General features: G+C 32.1%; 3 protein-coding genes across 3 annotated transcripts in view; all 3 read right to left on the bottom strand.

The window, feature by feature from the left end:
- The window catches only part of LOC101511081 (T-complex protein 1 subunit theta-like), a 6,302-nt gene extending 2,827 nt beyond the window's left edge, over positions 1 to 3,475 (bottom strand). The window contains exons 1-8 of the mRNA XM_004489652.4: positions 3,204 to 3,475; positions 2,144 to 2,406; positions 1,706 to 1,852; positions 1,443 to 1,604; positions 1,126 to 1,203; positions 440 to 573; positions 211 to 283; positions 59 to 136 (exon numbers count right to left, since the gene is read on the bottom strand). Of these exons, the coding sequence (XP_004489709.1) occupies positions 59 to 136; positions 211 to 283; positions 440 to 573; positions 1,126 to 1,203; positions 1,443 to 1,604; positions 1,706 to 1,852; positions 2,144 to 2,406; positions 3,204 to 3,351 (1,083 nt within the window). The 5' untranslated portion in view covers positions 3,352 to 3,475. The remainder of the gene's footprint in view (positions 1 to 58; positions 137 to 210; positions 284 to 439; positions 574 to 1,125; positions 1,204 to 1,442; positions 1,605 to 1,705; positions 1,853 to 2,143; positions 2,407 to 3,203) is intronic.
- Positions 3,476 to 6,461: 2,986 nt separating this feature from the next.
- Positions 6,462 to 12,400, bottom strand: LOC101510757 (YTH domain-containing protein ECT4-like). The gene is made up of 9 exons (XM_012712736.3): positions 12,209 to 12,400; positions 11,024 to 11,100; positions 10,795 to 10,900; positions 10,617 to 10,684; positions 8,731 to 9,306; positions 7,720 to 8,301; positions 7,406 to 7,618; positions 7,161 to 7,307; positions 6,462 to 7,018 (listed from the first exon to the last, which is right to left on the bottom strand). The coding sequence occupies exons 1-9, from the start codon at positions 12,240 to 12,242 to the stop codon at positions 6,836 to 6,838; spliced, it is 1,986 nt and encodes a 661-aa protein (XP_012568190.1). The 5' UTR covers positions 12,243 to 12,400; the 3' UTR covers positions 6,462 to 6,835.
- A 1,565-nt stretch (positions 12,401 to 13,965) lies between these two features.
- Positions 13,966 to 20,216, bottom strand: part of LOC101510106 (ADP-glucose phosphorylase-like) — a 6,603-nt gene continuing 352 nt past the window's right edge. Inside the window, exons 2-6 of the mRNA XM_004489650.4 lie at positions 19,671 to 20,159; positions 16,462 to 16,752; positions 15,269 to 15,540; positions 14,674 to 14,740; positions 13,966 to 14,561 (exon numbers count right to left, since the gene is read on the bottom strand). Coding sequence (XP_004489707.1) covers positions 14,052 to 14,561; positions 14,674 to 14,740; positions 15,269 to 15,540; positions 16,462 to 16,752; positions 19,671 to 20,159 — 1,629 coding nt within the window. The 3' untranslated portion in view covers positions 13,966 to 14,051. The remainder of the gene's footprint in view (positions 14,562 to 14,673; positions 14,741 to 15,268; positions 15,541 to 16,461; positions 16,753 to 19,670; positions 20,160 to 20,216) is intronic.

The following is a 20,216-nucleotide window of genomic DNA, read 5'->3' as shown; positions in this document are numbered from 1 at the left end:
AAAAAAAAAAAAAGAAACCATGGAAAAGATGGAACCGAGAAATATCCCTTTAACTCACCCTGGCGCCACCAATTTCCTCGACTGAAACAGAATCAGCATACCCAAGATCATCTGGATTTGGTTGGCTAAGTTTCAGCTGTTAGATAATCATACAATAGATTAGATAAAAGTTTAAAAGTCTCTATGTAGCCGAAGAAGCACAACACTAACCATTGCGACAGCACCAGTTGTTCGGCAAAATCGACGAAGTTCAAACTTTGAACTGATTTTCAAAACCATAAGCCTACAAGCAGAGGAATATTAGAGTTAGAAAATAAAGAGTACTCATAACCATGACTTCAAATTGACAGAACCATTGACAATATTAATTAAAAGTAATTCAATAGCATTTGACATAGGACATTTAAAACAAAGTTAAAAAGGAGAAAACGGCACACACTTGTAACGTTCACAAAAATGCAAAGCCATCTCTCCTACTGCTCCACCACTGACAATCACTTTGGCACCAGAATCTGCTACTGCCTTGACAAGCTCCTCTACTTTCGCCTCTTCAGTTTTTGAATAGTTTTCTAGCTATACCAATCAAAACAAGTAGAACAAACCCAATAACCAAAATCATCAAATAACTTTAAAAGTTCAAAGCATCCTGAGTTCTTTATCAACTTGAATCAACTAATAACCAAATTATTGTATTTCAGACTTTTAGGGCCTTCACATATTTAGTAATAAGCAGAATGAGTAGATACAATAAACAAACCATGACTTGCTAAAATGAACATAGCAACAACGGAAACAATTACCTGCTAAAATCTACAAGACAAGAATATACAATTTTTGTATAAATTACTCTCTGCTAAAGGTGCTTATAAATAGGGACGAAGGTGATCACTATGTAAATAAACAATGATACACAAGTTTAGGATCAAATTTTATAGCTTTGCTATGCTAACACAAAACCCCATTTTAAACTTTACTTCAGAAGGGGAGTAGACCTTAAGCTCATACCACCAAACACAAATCAATAGGCCTCCTTACTCAAAAACAAGATAAATTTTACAAACAGTTAAACTGAAAAGAGAAAAGATAATGATCAAATATTCAAATTCAATAGTCAATTTGCTATACCTGCTCAGCTGAATGTATGAGGACAGTTCCTTTAGTTTCGGTTGCAGAAGTATCAACACCACCAGCAAATACAGCAACCTTAAACAGCATTAACGAAATATTTCAGTAATAGTGCAAGCAAGCAATCCTGAGATTATATAGCTTTATCAAATGATCTATTTTATATAAACTCTACCAACATAGTGCAAACAATCATGAGATCATAAAGCTTTAAATCATCAGCATAAAGGATCAGAAAAATACAAAATTATGAAGAATTCCAGCAAGGGAGTTGTATAATACCCAGTCTAACAGAACAGCAAGTATAAAGATCTAACCTTTGCATTTTCAGTGTGCTTTATAGTCCCAACAGCATCAGTTCTCAAAACCATTCCAGGAACCACTGCACTGTTATGCAAACCACCTCCCAAGAGCTTTGCAACACGAACATTGTCCACATTAAAGTTTGCAGGGTTTTTTGGGCAAACTTGGATGCAAGCCTGTATTTTCCAAACAAAAGAAAGAATGTTCAATGTTTACACTGCTGCTATCAAAGCATCTTAACATATTAAAATGGGATAAGCATGAGTGATATACTCACATCAGCAATAAGTGAGCATAGGGTATCCTCTTGACCAAATTGCTTGCTAGCAACTGCTGCTCTCATTCGGGAAATAACTTGTTCCTTATCACGCACATCCATGTTCTCTGAGCCTTCCTCCACCAGTTCGTCTAATATTTCAACTGTCTAAAACATGACAAGGAGTTAGAGAGAGATAGGAAGTATGAAATTTGAAGATGAGTGAGTGTTGTGTATAGCAGATTGCAGAAAATAATTGTCTGTTCAAATTCCACTACGCTCCAGTGCTATAGCGCTACCATATCCATTATTTGACAACAATTTGTAATAAATAGTGTATCATAGAACACTAGTGATTTATTCAAATTTCGCTACGCTGTAGTACTACAGCGCTGTTAGGCCGCTATTTGACAACACTCATGAGTCATTACTGAGGCTCTCATCAGAAAACTAACAAACCTTATTGATTGCTTTAGTATATCCACTGATGATCTCACTCGGGTGCAAACCCATCCTAATAAGTTCCTCTGCGCCTTGTAATAGCTCCCCAGCAAACGAAATAGTCAAATTTGCTCCATCCCCAATTTCCTCTTGTTGAGCCTTACTAGCCAAAACCAAAATTTTGGCAGCAGGGTGCTGAACTTCAAGTTCATTCACAATCGTCGCTGCATCATTTGTGACAAAAAGCTTGTCCAAATGATTTATAACCATCTTATTCATACCTAAATAAGAACAAACAACACATTAACTCCACCACAAACAACACCATTCTAAATCTAGCCACTCCAAAATCACTTTCTCTTGCAAACACAATACCCTAAAAAAACAATTCATCCACTCATGAAAAAGCAAAAAAATTCATAGATCCCAAATTATCTTCATAAATTAATAAAAAAAACTAAATAAATAAAAAAGAATTACTGTATTTTTTTCCAATTCACAAAATTTTTCATATGAACTAAAATAACTGTAAGCACTAGATCAACATTATTCATACCTAAATCAGGAAAAACAACGCATAAGTTCACCAACAAAAAAGCACCATTCTAAATCTAGCCACTCCAAATTAACCTTTCTCTTGCAAACACAATGCTCTAAATAATCCACTCATGAACAAGTAAAAACCTTTATAGATCCCAAATTCTCTTCATAAATGAAGAAAAAACTAAAATAAATAAAAACTACCACTTTTTCAATTCACAATAATTTTTCATAAAATAATTCTAAGCACTAGATCAACATAAAGATGCATAATCAAGGATACCCAAAACGAAAAATCTAAACTTTTTGAATCTAAAAGTTAAATGTTCAATAAACTATTTTTTTTCAATTCACAACTATTTTTTCATATGAACTAAAATAACTCTAACCACTAGATCGACATAAAGATAATGCAAAATGAAAAATCTAAACTTTTTGAATCTGAAAGATAAAAATATTCAGTAGGGATGAACATAAAACTGCAAACAAAAAACAAAGAAATGGTGAAAATGATTGTTACTACTACTACTACAAGTACCATTTGGGCCAAGAGAAGTTCGAGTGATTATTGAAAGTTGTTTGCAAGCATCGATGTTCTTGAGAACAGCTTCGTCGAGACCAGAAAGGTGTTTGTGACCTTCCTTGAGCATCGATTGCATACCGTAGGATTGAATGTTGAAACCCATTTTGTTGGAATGACGAACCCTAACCCTAACCCTAAAACAGATAAATTGGAGATTTGAAAAATTTGATGGTTATTACACTCACTCAGTGTGACTTTGACACAGTCATTCTTTTCATGTATTCATATTCATATAAGCCGGAAGCTCTTGAAGAAAGTGAGAGGAAAATACAATAAAATAATCTTAATATTATTTTAATTTTAATATATATATATATATATATATATATAATTAAAATTTTGTTGATGAAAAATTAGCATTCATATCATGGCATCATTTTATTTGATTTTGAGAGATTATTTTTTTTCAAGATGTTTTTTAGAGTTAACCTTAAATTTTGAGGTGTACTGAATTAGAATTTTAAAATATTATAAAAAAAATAGTGTTACTGTTAGTAGACAATGTAAGAATTTAAATGACTTATAAGATTTTGCAAAAGACTTTTATAATTAAGATTTGAAGTTTGTAGTTTAATAGATTAATATAAAAATTAGTAAAATTTGAAAAGAAAATTATAAAATTGTAAGATTTCAAATAATCTTTTGTATATTTAACAAACACTTAGAGTTATAAGAGTGAATGAAAAGAAATAATAATTGAATAAAAAAATGTAAATCAAAATTATTATCTTAAGATATTTAAAGTTATATTAGTTCTTGTTAATATTTAGGTTAAACTTTGAATGTTATATATATATAGATAGATGATTATGAACTCATTTTTGTTTTAAAAGACCATTATTACAATTTACATTGTCTTTATAATGTTTTTTTTTTTAAGTATTATTTGAATGGACGTTAAGAGCAAAATCATAGCTAATATTTCTATAGAAATAAGATCTAAAAAACATAGTTAATATTTCTATAGAAATAAGATATAAAAAACAATAATTTTATTTGTGTTACGGAAAAGAGCCATATATTTATAGAAATAAGACTTAAAAAATAATAGACATAATTGTAATTTTGATTCTTATATTTATACTAATTCATTGAATTTATCTCTCTATTTTAAAAGTCGATAGTTTTGGTCTATCAAATTCTTGAACTAAAAAAAATGATGATTCAATATATTTTAAATAACGTGACATACAATTTTATGATATATAACTATTTAGATGTATTAGTTATTCATATGTTATTAATTAAATTAAAAATATAAAAAAAAATTCAAAAATGAAATTTAAGTTTTCACGGCGTTTTATTTCTATTTCACATATGTTAATCACTCTACATCATTATTACATGTCACGTTATTTAAAACATCTCACATCATCATTTTTTTATTAAAAAATCAGATGAATGAATCAAAACTGTCGACTTTTAAAATAAGAGGACCAATTTCGTGAATCAGTATAAATAAAAAAACTAAAATTGCAATTAAGTGAAAATAATAATTTACTTGTGTTATGAATAAATAAGAGAGATATGTAAATGCATTAAAGAACAAATGAGAGATAACTAAGAAGGAGACAAAAAATTTGATGATTGTATATATCATCATATATCTCACATCTTTAATAATAAAAAGAGTAAATATCCATTTTTGCTCTTAAATATGTATTTTGTTATCACTAAAAGTACAAACACATCAAATATGTCTTTTGTAAGCAATTTATTTTATTTTGTAGATCAAATTGACTAAAAAATATATTTAAAAGACTAAATTAACTATCTAAAGACACATTTAAAAATTAAAATGACTAATAAAATATATATTTGAATTAATCTTTGTAATTTTACATTAAAAGACTATTACAATAATATCACATTTAAAAAATATCAAACTATAGTGTTGACACAGTCTATAAAGGAAATGAGAAAAGGAATAAAGGAGAGGACATAAATGAAGGGAAGAGAGAAAAATAAGAATACAAAACAAAAATAAAAAAATCTTTGTAAATAATCAAACAAAATTCAACCAAATATTTGTGTTAACAAAACGATATTTGTTCATTCAATCGATCAAAACAAAATTCAATCAAATAAACATTATAATAAATAATTCATTAAAATTTATTTATTTTTTACTTAAAAAATGACATTCATTAATTCAAGTCAATAAAAATTTCATTGAAAATACGTGTGAAAACCACATTCTATAAATTGGGGTGAGAATAGGTCAGGTCAGACTTTGAAAGGTCTGACCCAGCCTGACTTACGATTAACTTTTAGGCTTAAGTCTGACCTACGGCCTATCATAGGTTTTTTTTTTTATTTGACATTTTTAAAAGTTTTATTCACATTATAACATTTAAATACTCTACTCATACCACATGATACTCTCCACATATCAATATCAATATATATATATATATATATTAAACAAAAAATAATTTTTCTAACAATTTTTAAAAAATCTAAAACAAACATCATTTAAACTCAAAAAATAATTTTTAGTTTCAAAGAATATATTTTTTTTTTCTAAAACAAACGCATCCATTATTACTTCTCATACAAATATGAAACGCCTGCTGAGTGATCGACTAATTGAACGACTACTAAATATGAAATCGCTACCAAATATGAAATAACTACTGAATAATTGCTTAATTAATAAAATTTAAAATAAGAAATAATATTATTAATATAATAAAAAAAAAATAACATTAATAAATAATAAAATATATATAGACCGACCTATAAGGCATAGTAGACTTTTTTATAAGTCTGAACCTGACCCATTTAAATAAATAAGCTTTAAAAATAGCCTAAGTCTAATTTTTTTTATTAAAGACACTTCCCACTACACCACCAGATGTAGTTTAACAACATATAGAAACCATTTAACATATAGATAAATTACTCCCTGTCAATATATATTTAAAAGAATAAAATTTGGGGTACCATAGCACCTCTCTACTCTAGAGATGGTCCGCCCCTGTGTGGGATATTAAATAGCCTCCTTGGTGTTAGATCATAGTCCACCAATAACACCACTTTTTGACATTATAACTCTTTGCAATGCTGCAGTCAATACAAAACTGTTGGATCTAATTGCATCTTCAAACCACAACGGTAAAAGAATATCTATACGTAAATCATGAAACACCCAGCAAAATAACTATTGAAATACAAAGGGACATGGAAAAATGTATAACATAAACCACCAGATCCAACAAAAACTAATATTGTTTTTAAAAGGTATGAAGTATGACCACATTCAAAGAGAGATTTGATAGCCCTGACAATGGCTTTCTATCCAAAATCAAACAGAATGAAAAATACCAATACTAACATCATAGTAAAATATGTATGTAATATAGATTCTTGCCACTCACACACACAAATATCAATACTGCCATATATTTGACTAGCTAAGAAAAAGCTAAACTGATATACTCCACTACAAGATTAAGGTCAAATAAGCTAGGTAAAGCATAATGAAAACACCAAAACTTTCTCCATAACTAAAAGAAGCCACGAAACAACGATAAAGGTAGGGGGGATTTGAAAATCACAATCTACTGCCTGACATTGTCGCTGGTTTAGCAGCCATTTGAAGAGTCTGCTGATGGTTGAGTGAGTGGAGTAGATTCATTCACTTCTACAAGCTTCTCGTTTCTTCCTGCTGCATCTGCAATAACTGCTGGTTCATTCGTCAAGGTTCCATCATTAGACTTGGGCAATAAAGCTGTTCCAGTAGTGGCTAAATCATTGGACTTGGTGACCTGTAGTTGAACAACGTATTTGATATGATTAATCAAAAGGAGAGGTCAATCAAATGACATGTTTTTCAATGTATCCTAGTATACCCAATTAAGGAAGTGCATCATAAGAAATGGAACAAGTAATTATGCAGGCGTATGCTACCTGTTTTGGGAACGGTTGTTCCTTTTTCTTTTTATCCTGCATCGTCTTTTCACGAGCCTCGTAAAATCCAAAATCATCCAGGATGCATGTTTTGCTTGAATGCTCTTTGAAAATTTTGAGAATGTGAATACCCTTCTCAAACTTGACCTGCACAAGTGTGTATATATATATATATATATATAGTTAAGCATCGTTTGTTGAAAGGGGTTCATGGGGGAACTAAACAAGCTTCTCAGTGAATATACCTCCTGAGTGTCCCTACTGTTTGTAACAGGCTTGTTTTCATTGTTTTCAAGTGTTATGTGTCTCAACACATTATTTGGGATATCCTTTATGATATGCCACTTCACAGAAAAGCAACCAGTCCACCTGTCCTGCTGCCAATACTCTAAGGTTCTGTCGAAATCAACTGGACTCACCATTTCTGCTAAACCAACAAATTGGCCACTAGTATTGACCTGTAACAAAATATCATGAGGCAAAAAGTAAGGCTTGTGGTAAAACCAAGAAAATGTAATAGTAATTTCCAACAAAATACAGCATCGAGTTGCTAACTCACCGAAAATAGCAAAAATATGGGACAGTCACCAGGCTTTTCTTTGGCTTCCTGATATGCAGCATCTAGCTTCTTGTTGCCATTAGGGGTGCTTGTCCACACGCTATATTTCATACTTTTATGAATATCATCCTCGCTATAAGATTTTATGACAAAAAACTTTGCATCAGAATAATTCTCAGATAAATCTTCCCCATTGTATTGTTGCTTGTTGGGAACTTGAGGCACTTCTTTATTATTATTATCACTCTTGATAGGAAGGTCCTGTCCCTTGAGTAATAATGTGACAGGTCCCAGGCTTTTGGCATTTTTATCATCAGAACTATTGGAAGCTCTCGGTCCCTTGTTCAGCTCACCAAAGCCATCGATGTTTCTTTTGACATGGTCAAAACCACGACCATAACTTGTGCCTTTATGCCTGTTATCAAAAGAACTTGTTCTGGATCCATACGCAGTAGATCCAAAATTTGAACTAGCTCTGTAGGTGTTTCCATATTGGTTGTACATCGTGTTGCTTGGATACATCCCGTTACCATATCCAGAAACCAGTCCCATTCCAGATGAATGCATGGAACCATGCAAGTTCTGCAACCCAGGAACAATATCAAATGTGAATTTTGAATGTTATCTACTAATAGAAACAAAAATATTGCGCACGAACAAAGATGGAACTACACTACCTACTCTACCGTAGGATAGGTAATGAATACAATGAATCTTGCGCATGTACTTGGATAAATATGTGGAAATGATCAAAATGTGTATCACCACATCAATAGTCATACCCAGAATCAAATATGATGAAAAATTAATATATAAATGGAAAGTTGGTTGAAGGATAATACAATCAATTTTCTGGATAACTTTATATAAGGAAACTATATCATACAAAAGAGAAGTAATCATGCAATCAAGCTGAAGTTGTAAAGGGGAAAATAAATGTATGCAAGTACTTAGATCCTTTGCCAAAAGGTTAGGAAAGCAAGAAGTGGGAAGATGACGGAATTAACATACCGTGAATTGTGGAGGTGGCTGGGGAAAAGTTGTATTCCTTTGAGAGGAAAACTCTTTGCGAGGCATAGGTGAAGATAATCCATATTTTCCTCCATGTTTAGACTGCCTATCAGAAAATAATAAGGGATCCGAAGGGTATGATGGTTGAGTCCCATGAGTGCCGATTCTTGGATCTTGATATCCGGACAAAGGAACATACGAAGGAAAGCCAGCCCTTTGATAAGAATCATTTGAATTTAATGAAGAATGCTGGGAACCATTGTTACTTGTAAAGTTTCCATTGGTCACAGTAGTGGTGCTTCCTTTATTCAGAACTGATGGAGGGACATGTCCAGCAGTAACAGCAGTTGATGTTTTCCCTTCATGAACATTGATTTTGTTAGCACCAAATGTCCCATTAGCAGAAGAAGCTGGAGATTGATAATAAGGAGAAGGATACTGGTACTGTTGCAGCCCATAGAGCTTATCATCATGTGGAATGGATGGAGAAGAGCTGGGTGATGGATAGGATCCATATGGTGCATAACTATAACCTTGAGGGTACACGTAAGAACTACCATCTCCAAAAACTCCCTGCTAGTCAGTTCATTAAACAAAACCTGGTTAAGATTGCTCTAGGATTCAACAAGTCAGATAAATTATATTTCATTGCATAAAAAATGGTCATAAGCAAATCATATTATCAACGATACAAGGATGAAGAAGATAATAAACTACACTTATAAGAAATTGGTACACAGGAAATAATTAGGGCTGATACAGCCCTAGAGGATCGTGCTTATTAACCTCACGGCCTTCTTGTTTGGGTAATTACATCCACACCCCTTTCTTTATGTACTGGTATGTGGTATGTCTTTCTTTGCTTTGAGATATCATTCATAAGTCATAACTCACCTAGTTTACGCAAAAACCTCATAATAACAACACAGTAAAGGAAGTATAATTTCCTAGACAGTAATCGTGTGGAAGTTGAGTGCTAATCTTGGAGGAAGTTGCTAAAATTACCACGAATGATCATCAAGAAAAAGAGATCACAAATAATGCACTGTGATTTGAAATTTAAAAATTCGAAACAGAATACAAACATATGTTATACTGGTACACAAACTTTAAATGTTATTTGAACCTTCAAAAAGCAATCAATCATGATTTTACAAAGTAATAAACAACCATCCTCATCATTTAATTTTGAAGTCAATATATATTCGGTACCAATCTATTGGGTCATTCGGTCATCTTAAGGGCACAAATTGAGTCATTTGGTCATCTTAAGCGCCTGTGCCCTTCGGCCTTGACACTTGGAGGCTATGTTTGGTAGGAATCTATTTAACTACATGACCGACCTCGAATAGTAATTAGAAACGACCAACACCAACTCAGTGTCAAACAAGACGATGTTTGGGTGCGCTAGCTCACAGGAGCAGACGACTGACCGAAGAGAAACAGAGCCAGCTCAGACTGGGCCAACCGATTTTATGCGCCATAGTATGCATATTCCCAAACTGTACCATTCCAATCATTAGCAGGTACAAGTACTATTTGGTGGGACCACACACCCAAATTAGGGTTGGGTCTAGGGCAGAGAAGGAGCCCAACACTAGAAATAGGACCACTATATAAGCTAAAGGTTGGACAAGACAGACTTTTACACATATTCTAAAGTACTAGGTTAGCCGCTATTAGGGTTTTCTATAGCTCTGTGGGTTCCGATGACCTGGACTGTGTTCTTGCTCAGAACAATATATGATACAAATTACCCAGCGCCCATTAGACCTTACTTAACCTTGTTCCCAACACAATTTTGAAAACAATCCAAAATTATTAAGAATTAAAATATATGCATGCAATTATCAAGAATTCTAGTAACCAGAATAAGAAGTACATACTTGTGTCATCCCTCCATTAACATTCACATAACTGGGATAAACATTCCAATCACCTTGCCCATCATAGCCTGTAGTTGTAAACACTTCCATAACCACATCATTTTTTCCAGGAGAAATAGAAAGTTCACAAATAAACAATCATCACATTATCCACTTAAGTCATAACAGCTTACCTTACCTCCATAATAGTATCCAGTAGAAGGGTTAGAAGGGTGTCCATTTGGAACAAAACTTGCATTTGGATTGAATGGCTTCGACACTTCATTAGATGGACCATGTCCACTCTGTGCATAGAAATAGATTATAAGAATCAATTAATAGGAGCTGCAATTGCATAGGAATAGATTATAAGAAACAATTAACAAGCTGTAATTCCAAACAAACAAATGTTATAGTATACTCCTCACCTTCTTTGTAGGCACAGGAGCTGCGATGGTCCTGGTCTCAGAACCCAAGGACAAATTCGTTAGTAAATCTGCAGCTTCTATAACAATAAAGGTAAAGGAAATCCATTTTTTTCATTGAAAGAATCAATTCACAAGCACAGGCATTAAAAATACACTTGCATCAAACAACAGAGTAGATAAAAAATGACAAGAAAAAGAAAAAAATTCAAGCAGCTCAATCACAAATATACCCTATAGTAAAATTTACAGACAAGCTATTGATGGAGTAGATGCCAAAATATTTGGACAGACATTCAGACACCAACTTGTCAATTACAAGACATAGAAAATAGTCTGTTTGTTCAAAGCTTCAAATTCTGCTACCCTGTAGTGCTATATCGTTTCTATGTTATTTGACAACACTTTATACTAAATAATATTTCGTAGAACAATAACAATTTGTTAAAATTCCACTATACAATAGTGCTATAGCCGCTATTTGACAGCACTATACACATACATGCACACATATATACATACATAAATATTCCTAAAAGAAAAAAATAAAAGGTAAAGGAGAAACATTTACAATTGAAATAACCATTTCACAAACAAAAAAGAAACACTAGCAACAAACAAAATGAAAAGGAATTACAAAGCCACCAAAAAATCTGAAAAACTCAGCACACACTAAATTAGGTCATAGTTATAAATTTTTTGAAAGCAACCACAATTACCACAACAACAATATCAAGGTTATTGGGATTTTTTGTAACCAACAGCTGCAACTGCAACCAAATCTTTAAAAAACACAAAGCAACTATGTATCCACAATCACATCGAAATTTGTAACTACAATTGCATATGCATCAGTCATATTTGACCGTAATTTAAAACCTTAATTACACTTGAATCAATAACACACACATAAATATTTCATGAAATTAAATTAATCATGAAAATCACACGATACCTTTAACATATTAAAATTGACGATAAACAAATTAATCAGAGAAAGAAGACATAAAAGAAACCAATAAAAAGCGATTAAAAGTTGAATTACATAGGTATGAACTATATGAGCAAAATTCAATAAATCAATTAACCAAAACAGAAGCATCAAGAAGCATAGAACATAAAAAAAAAAAAAATGAAATTGAGTGAGGAAAAATTGAAAAGTGTGAAAGAAAAAGGGAAAAAGGATACGAGTAGTGTCTGGTGAAGAAGTAGCGGTTGACATGATGAAATCAACGATGTAGATGATGAGAGAGAGATAGAGAGAGAGAGAGAGAGAAAGTTGGAGGAAAAATAAGCAGTCGCCGCTAGCACCGTAAGAGTTGGGGTTTTGGAAGAAGAAGCCAGCGACTATTCAAGAGATTTAACCCATACAAAAAATGAAAATAAACAACTATATTTTTATAAAAAGAAAATTATTTATTTATTTTTATTAAAAGAAAATATATTAATTTATATAAAAAAAAAATACAGATGAATTGAATCTCAGTCACCCATATCACAGCTGTTAAAATGGATTAGTCTAAATGAAATAATGTGAAAAAATAGACTTGAACTGCATCAAATTTTGTGTTGGATTAATAAAAGGACTCTTTGTTTTGAACATGTTATAATGTTATAAGTTTATCTAATTTAGATTAGGTACTATACATCAATCCGCATTAATAACTCAAAAGTAATTCACAAAACTATAATCAGTATTTTCTCATTTTTTTACTAATACTTTTATATTAGCATATATAATATTAATGAAAAAATTTGTAAACTATACTTATTAATGTTTTTAGGCTAACCTAAAACCATCGGCTACGTACTTGAACTAGTAGTCCATTTTGATACCTCTAATCAAAATTAGAGTTTATATGAGATTTTAATGAAAGGAGAGAAGAGGTAAGGAGAATAATAGAGTTATGTTTAATTAAAATCTATTTATTCTCTTTCTCTTATTTAAGACTAAAAAATAATAAATAAGAGAATAAAAGAAAATATATTTTAATTAAATCTCTATTAGATTCGTGAGAGATGAGATTGATATTAAATTATTTATGAGTATTTAGTCACTTTTATCTCTCCTCCACATCATCCAAAATTGTGAGAGAAAAAAAATAGAAGAGAAAAAAAATAGAAGTTTGGGAGGAATTTTGTTCTCTTCCCTCTATCTACGTCAACCAAACACCTAGGGAAGGTTCAAATAGTGCATATTACATATATAGATGTTCTTGCATAATGTCACCAAAAACATCTTCACATCCACAACACATGATTTTAATTCAATCCTTATAAAATCTAAGTTGAATATTTGCCAACTTGACCAATTTACATTGGTTATAAAAACAAAATTATAAATTAAGAGTGACAAAACAGAACAATTCAATTAAAATTATAAATTAAGGATGACAAAACAGAACAAACCACCATATTTTTAACTATTTTGTCATCAACTCGTTTAAAACATGGACAAGATGAATCAATTTACTTACATAGATTGAAATTTCCATCACACTCCTTTAGAGATTGACAAGCTCGCGAGTTGACTTGTCAATAAAAAACCTGACCCATCCCTGACAAATTTAATTTTAGAAGATTAAACAAAACATATCAACTTAAATGGTAAATTCAAAAAACTCATATGAACTCCTAAAATAACATGTAAGCATGTGGGCCCTGTGAACTTATCCCATTTGGTCACCCCTACTAAACATACTTTGTTAATGAAAAGTGAATTTGGTACATTATTTACTCTATTTGTAAAGTAATTTCTTTAAAAGTAAGTTGAGTTGAAAGTGTTTTTTAATTATTTCTGTTTGAGAAAGCTAATGTTGATAAGTCATATTTCTAATACCTTGTTGAACTCTTTTTACTTGTAAATTCATACTTTGAAATTTGATTTTATTCAACAGTTTATTAGAAACTCGATTTTAAAGTTGAAATATTGACAGCAGTAATCATGACAATAATCGAAAGTACTTTTCAGAATAAAAAAATGAAAAGTAATACAAATGTTGAATGCAGTACAATCAATTCACAGTAATATCTATGCTGAATGTTCCATTTCTATTCTAGAACGTTTTAATGCTTGACGCACATTATAAATCTGCTTGATAGAAGTGAGATTCTCTTCATTACGTTCTTTCAATGTTTGTAATATGTCTTTCGGTTTTACCATGTTCTTTGTCAAATCATCGACCAAAGACTTCTCTTCGCCACTTAATCGACCGGCGTATGTACTCCCTATAACCGTTTCAATTACTTCATGGTTGTGAAACCCACAAACGACGTTCACTTTCCATCCGTCACCATTTCTTACGGGCCTTCCTCGTAATCTGAATGGACACCCACATTTCTTAGTTCCAGTCTTGCGAGCTAATGCATCCTTGTATTGTCTATACTTTCCGCTTCTTTCGCAACCCAAAATGACGGTTGTTTTCCTTCCTATCTTCTTCCCTATACCACCAGTGTCTGATCTCTGAATAATAACAGTAAATCCATTCTCTCTCCCAATGGCTCGAGCCCAATTCAATAGATATTCTCGAGTAGGAAACACCTAACAATAAAATATAATAATAAAATTATATTGTTTACATAGTCATAACATAAATAATAATAATAATAATAATAATAATAATAATAATAATAATAATTTAGAACTCAATTACCTCTTTAGTGGCGAATGCATCACTATAATCCACAATCTTACTTGGAGGTGAAAAACCCACAGTACGCCTGTAAATATCCCACAATACACAACCTTAATATAAATAGTATGTTTCAGAAATTTAAATTCCAAAATGTTCTACAAGATAAACTATCAGAAACTAAATTACAAAACTATGCAAAAAAAAATCCAAAAACCCAAATTTTGAACAGAATTTAAATTCCAAACCCATATAACACTTATTAAGCTTTTGGAATTTAAATTCTGTAAGAATCTAGGCTACATGTCAAAATGGATAGTTCAACAAGGAGGAAGGAACAATATTACATGTCAAAATGATCCTCTATATTACAATCAAGATGGTAAAATTATAATTAGCAATATGGAATATATAAATAGCAAAAAATAGTATCCATTTTATTATTTGGTTTCAAAGAACTTAGGACAATCAATTCTCTCAAATGCACCTAAAGAGGGACTTAGTCTCGCCGCACCTAAGCTGGCACAAAGAACTTATCATAAACCGAAACAAATAAACAAATAAATATTTTATCAGCATACAAGAGTGAAATTCGGTCACCAAGTATATTTTATACCTTTCGTGTGCAAACAGCGGAACATTAACTTCTCTTAGAATCTTTGCAGCATCCTCAGGGAAAACAGGATTTATGTAACACCCAGTTCCAAGCTCAAAACCCGTTGTTGCAATTAGATGAGGTACTATCTGTATGAACCAATGACTGTATGCAAATTCTGACTCATTACCATGCAGGGGACTAGTGTGAATCATAAAGTTGAATGCTGGATTGTTCAATTGAAAAGACATTTTCCTAAGTATTTGTTTCAACAAACCTCCAAGATCAACTGCCTGTAAAATAATTGTCAAGATATAATGGTCAACCATCTGAAAATAAACCCAAAATTGGAGAAATTACCACATATGTATATAGTTGGTAAATAATGTTCAATAGTGCATTCTTAGCAATACAAGAAGGAACTTGTTACGCTAAACCAATAGCATTGTGAAGTCCACAACTTATAGGTTATAGCAATAGCTCAAGCTATCGGTAACAGTAAACACAAAGGTCTTCTCAAGTCCAAACCAGCAGTTTTATGCTGCCGTTTAGTTGTACTTTTCAGTTTTTGTATTTTGTGTTTCACGGTTCAATCACTCCATCACACTCTTGGTCACTGTCGCGGCTCACTAAGCATATCCCCTAACATTGACATATTTATGATACACCTAGATGGCAGAATGTTTTCATTGTTTAGACAAAAGCTTGGTTTATGATTTAAGTCTTTGATGGATTTTGATGGTTAACTTAAACTTTGAATAATAAATTGTTAAGAATAGAATTAGATTTGTAGTTTGTTTTCATAAATATTGCATTTGAGAAACACAGACAAAACACCAACCAGGTTTACCACACAAAAAGCAGATGTGACAGGCATTTGTTATTCAGTTTTATATTTTAAGGCACAGGACAATTAGAACTTGGCATCATCGTGCTGTAATATAATTCCTAAGAAAAATTTGTGTCCAATCTCATATGATTAACAGATTAAGGTACCGCATATAACACAATTATATTCTAAAATATCATGACAGTTAACACCACTTTATAATACTATAAAAGATCTAGCATCTAACAATCATCTACAAGTCTCCCAAAACAACTAAAATAAAGCCTTTTTAATCCATGTATGATATGAGATGCATTTCATTAAAATCAAACTAGATATTTTGCATTTCATCATAAATAGGAAATTGCAAAGAACTAAGTGTTACCATTTCAACATCCAACTCATGGAAATGAGCAGAGTGATGCCGGGGAACAATCCATATCTCAAAAGGAAATGAAGCGGCAAAAGGAACCAATGAAAAGAAGTAGGTAGATGAATCAATCAAAAGATCCTCACGTTGAATATCACAAATACAGCATTTCCCTGTCTGTAAAAAAAACTCCTTCATACTTCCAAGACGAGCAGAAACACTAGGTGGAATAAGTGGCAGGGCCAGCATTTGACTATGAGAATGACTCATTGATGCACCCGCAGCAACACCGTGGTTCTTAAACACCTTCAAAGATTAATAAAATCAAGTTTATACGTGACAATCACATGAAACAGGTGCAAGTAGAAGACAACGGTAATAACATATTTATGCAGTATAATAATCAAGACTAACTTAATTGCAATTATAAATGACTAAATGTTATTGTAGAAAATGATAATTTAAACAATAAAAGTAAATAGATTATAGTAAATGATGTGAAGCATCCAAGCAACACCGTTTAATTGCTCAGTTGCTCTCATTTACCCAAAGTAAAATAACAATTATAAGATGTTCAGATTAGAAGTCATAGCTCACTGCAAATAGGCTAAAATGTATATCTTAACGCCAAACTATTAACACAATGATTAATGCTACATAGAAAGCACACATCTAGTCAAATGAAATGAATATGAAATTTAAAAGCGACAAAACAGGACATGAAGAAGAAAGTAACTTCCTACTTTCAAAGTGACAGCGCCAATCCCCATACAAATTATAACACAACCCGTGATGCCACCAAAAAGATTCAATCCCACATGCCCTTTGAAGAAAAAGAAAAGCTTGTCGAACAAGACCCCAAAGAGTTAAAACGGAATAAATAGTGAATCATGTAATTCGTTTATTTGAAAGCTTAAAAAGATAATGTTACTACATATTATTTTTTTTCACTCATGAATCAGTAAGAGTTCAAAATGAATTTCAATCTCAAACCAGGAATTTACGTTTTGCTCGTCAAATAGTCCAAAGAGGAACTTGGCTAAGAAATTACCTATTTTATGAACTACCTTGATAATCTCTTCTTTCAGGGATGAGCATATAACCAAGCTTATATTGAAGCCTTACATCAAAATTATCACATTAGCATTTAAAAATGATCACACATACATAATGTATCATCGTATCTGGTGCATTATAACTACTTATATCAACATATACTCTCCTACCAAAGTTAATCTTGTTCGAGATGGACAGAGCAACAGGGTTTGACATCTCCCTATATGACTTATTATTCAAAGGATCAAACCAAAGACCTCCCATTAAGAAATAACTCTGCACACCATCTTCATACTTACAGAGCTACCATTGTTCCATTACGCGAACCTCATCGCAGAGCGCATAAGAACTAGTATCAACAAGAAAAAATATCACTACTCTCACATTAACATTCTCTTATAATTCAAGATATCACATTAGCCTTCAAAATGTAAATTGATCACATAGACAACAACAACCAACAACCAAACTTTATCTCACTAAGTAGAGATTTGATCCATGTAATTGAGAGTCCACTAAATTTTACACTTGTTGTCAACTACCTAAAACAACCCTCTCCTTTTATCCGGGCTTGGGACCGGCTATGTATAGCAAAGCTAACATAGGCAGGATTTCTAAACAAATAACAATAAAAACATCACATTAGCCTTTGAAATGCAAAATTATCACACATCAAACATAAAACGTTTATTACATATCAAATGCATTTTCTTATGAAATTAACATATATCTTCTTCCTACCAGTGTCAACCTTTTTTGAGGCGGACAAAGCAACAATGGTAAACATTATCGCTTAGGTGTATGACACCACACATTCTTCCTACTTGCATATCTAACATGCTTCCACCGGTGTTGTCAAATAGCAGCACTATAGTTTAGTAGAATTTAAACCTAGGTAGTTAATCCTAGATAGCGGTGCGTCGCGGCCAACCCCAAAAGTGGGATAGGCAGGATAATTGCTATTTTTTTGAACAAATTACATGAATAATATTATATAAACCTATATTTAATGCAAAATTAACAAATGACTCAAACTCTGAAAGATTCATAAATTAGTAATAAGAATCTACAAGTCTTACTTTTAGTCAAAACATACATTGAAATACCAACAAAAGTCAAGGAAATAAAGATGATGCATATAGAAGTCTTTAACACAGTAATAAAATAACTAAATATTAAAACTCAAATGCATGTTCTAGCATAAGAATCAAAGATAAACATCATCTTCATTAGCATATTCTACTTCTTTTTCTTCGTAGGGGAAAGTAGAAACAATAAAACAAAGAAGGAAGAAATAATAGCGGGATCTCGCTAGGAAACGTTGAGATTAACTACGCCGGGATAACGAGATCTCGCCCAGATCTCGTCGGGATCTTGTTTCACGCTGTCAAATACTGTACCGCACTGGGACAACGGGATCTCGTCGGGAAACGTTGGGATTTACTACCTAGATTTAAACAAATCAATATTGTTTTGCAATATTCTATTTAGTACAAAAAGTTGCCAAATAGCGGCGCTATAGTACAGTAGCATAGCGGAATTTAAGCAAACCACTATTTTCCGAGCAATTAACAACACTTCCACTAAACCAACCTAATAGGGTTTACCTATCAAGTGCATAACAACTAATGTAACCAACTCAACAATTTCAGTTTCAATACTCTCAAATTACCTATTCTACTATGAAACAACTATTCTTAAACTTAAAATGAAAGTTTCTTCAACTAAATTCAAAATTTTTAAACAAGTACATTGACACAAAGTTACATTCAATAACTTATATTTTCTTAAATCATTACCATTGTCTACCTATCACTATCATGTTCAGTGTCTGTGTTAGTACTTCATAGATAACTAATATCACCAACAAGACAATTTCAGTTTCACTACTCTCAAATCACCTATTCTCCTATAAAACAACTATTGTTAACCTTAAAGTAAAAGTTTCTATAATTTAATTCAAAAATTTGAAACAACTATAAACATAAAGTTGCATTCAATTTTCTTAAATCATTACCGGTGTCTATGTATCAATGTTAGTGCTTCATAGACAACGACTGATAACACTAACTACACAATTTCAGTTTCACTACTCTAAAATTACCTATTCTCCTAAAAAAACGACTAAATTCAAAATTTAAAAAGAGAAAAAATCCACGAAATCGAACCTGAATGTATTTGATAGAGTCAAGGTGAACCAATTCTCGAATTCTATCAACGAAAGCAACGAAAATATCTCCGATTTCTTTCGGAGACAAATCCGACAACTGATCAGAATGAACCGGACTTTCAATAACAACGTCATGAATCCCAAACCCATCCAAAACATTACCATTAACACCATCACCAAACTCCGGAAAATTCCTCGAAAGAGCGGGGTAAGGATTATGAACAACACGAATCTTCCAATTAGGATCATCAGATGGAACACGAAAGATCTCAACCGTTGATTGATCTTCATGACCAATGCAGAAACAGCACGGTTTGTTTCTGCTAGGGTTTGAATTCGAAGATGATTTCGCTTTGTAATCGGAAGGTTTTTTTATTTTGTCCGGTGAGAAAACTATCCAACGGTTCCAAATTTCGTCTTTCCGTAGTTGTTGATTTGGATCTTGTTCGAGGATTGGTTTTTGTTCGTCGTCTTCGTCGTTTTCGTCCTGAGAGAGAGAGAGAGAAAGAAAGAAAGAAGAGTTAGTTAATTGAATTGAGAAATT

The sequence above is a fragment of the Cicer arietinum genome, chromosome 2 (genome assembly GCF_000331145.2).
Source record: "Cicer arietinum cultivar CDC Frontier isolate Library 1 chromosome 2, Cicar.CDCFrontier_v2.0, whole genome shotgun sequence".
Classification (NCBI taxonomy): domain Eukaryota; kingdom Viridiplantae; phylum Streptophyta; class Magnoliopsida; order Fabales; family Fabaceae; genus Cicer; species Cicer arietinum.
Note: the sequence above shows the minus strand (reverse complement) of the source record. Positions and strands in the feature narration are given on the sequence as shown.